This window comes from Condylura cristata, unplaced genomic scaffold (genome assembly GCF_000260355.1).
Source record: "Condylura cristata isolate star-nosed mole 26May11 unplaced genomic scaffold, ConCri1.0 scaffold00006, whole genome shotgun sequence".
Classification (NCBI taxonomy): Eukaryota; Metazoa; Chordata; class Mammalia; order Eulipotyphla; family Talpidae; genus Condylura; species Condylura cristata.
This window is the reverse complement of record NW_004567107.1, coordinates 3148252-3149167: the sequence shown is the minus strand read 5'-3', so window position 1 is coordinate 3149167 and position 916 is coordinate 3148252. Positions and strand designations below refer to the sequence as shown.

Sequence of the window (916 nt, the reverse complement as noted above, 5' to 3'; positions counted from 1 at the left end):
GGCGTGGGGCCCGGGAGGCGGCCGAGGGCCTGGGGTGCAGCCCAGGTCCACACCCAGGGCTCCTGTGGCCAGGTCGGAGGCTGGACCGGTGTCCTGGGCCCCAGATCTGGGAGAGGGCAGGGCCTGAGGCCATGTGTCCAGGCCAGGGGGAGCGGCCCTGAGTCAGGCCACTGTGCTCTCTGGGGGAGGCAGCACGCCTGCTTCTCTTTGCCCCCAAGTGCCCCCCAGTATCCGGGAGGACGAGCACAGAGTCAACGTGACGGGCATGGCCGGGCAGCCCCTGACCCTGGAGTGTGACGCGAGTGGCTTTCCGGCCCCCGAGGTCGTGTGGCTCAAAGATGGGCAGCCGGTGGGTGTCTCCAGGGATGGTGGGGTGTCCCTAGGGTCGGGGGGTGCTGTGTGGTGTCCCTAGGACCTGGGAGCTGTGTGGTATCCCCAGGGCCAGTGGGGTGTGGGTGGGATTCAGGTCAGGTCTCCGTGTGTCAAGACGTGGGAGCTCTGTGACAGTCGCTGGGGACGTGCCAGGGCTCAGGACGTGGAGAACTGTGGTCCGTGGTGGAGCCTGGTGGGCTGCCTGGTGGAGAGGGCACCACACTGTCTCGGGGTTAGGACCTCTGGGTTCCTGTCACCCACCAGCTCAGTTTCTCCTTGCTGGTGCTGGGAGGCGAGATCTTGCTCCCCAGCTCCCTCTGGCCTCTCCCCAGCTCCCCCACCTCGGCAGTCACCGCTTCCTGGACACCCTGCACTTGCCTAGCCTCCAGGAGGGCGACTCTGGCCTCTACTCCTGCCGGGCAGAGAACCGGGCTGGCACCGCCCAGAAGGACTTTGCTCTCCTCGTGCTCAGTGAGTGAGGCCCCCGGCCCCCGGCCCTGCAGCCCCTCGCTTTTTAGGTGGCTGGGGGAGGGGAGGGCAGAGC

At 67.9% G+C, this 916-nt stretch overlaps 1 protein-coding gene across 1 annotated transcript in view; it reads left to right on the top strand.

Moving 5' to 3' along the window:
• The window catches only part of HMCN2 (hemicentin 2), a 109501-nt gene that overhangs the window by 53697 nt on the left and 54888 nt on the right, over positions 1-916 (top strand). Inside the window, exons 25-26 of the mRNA XM_012721201.1 lie at positions 219-349; positions 705-843. Coding sequence (XP_012576655.1) covers positions 219-349; positions 705-843 — 270 coding nt within the window. The remainder of the gene's footprint in view (positions 1-218; positions 350-704; positions 844-916) is intronic.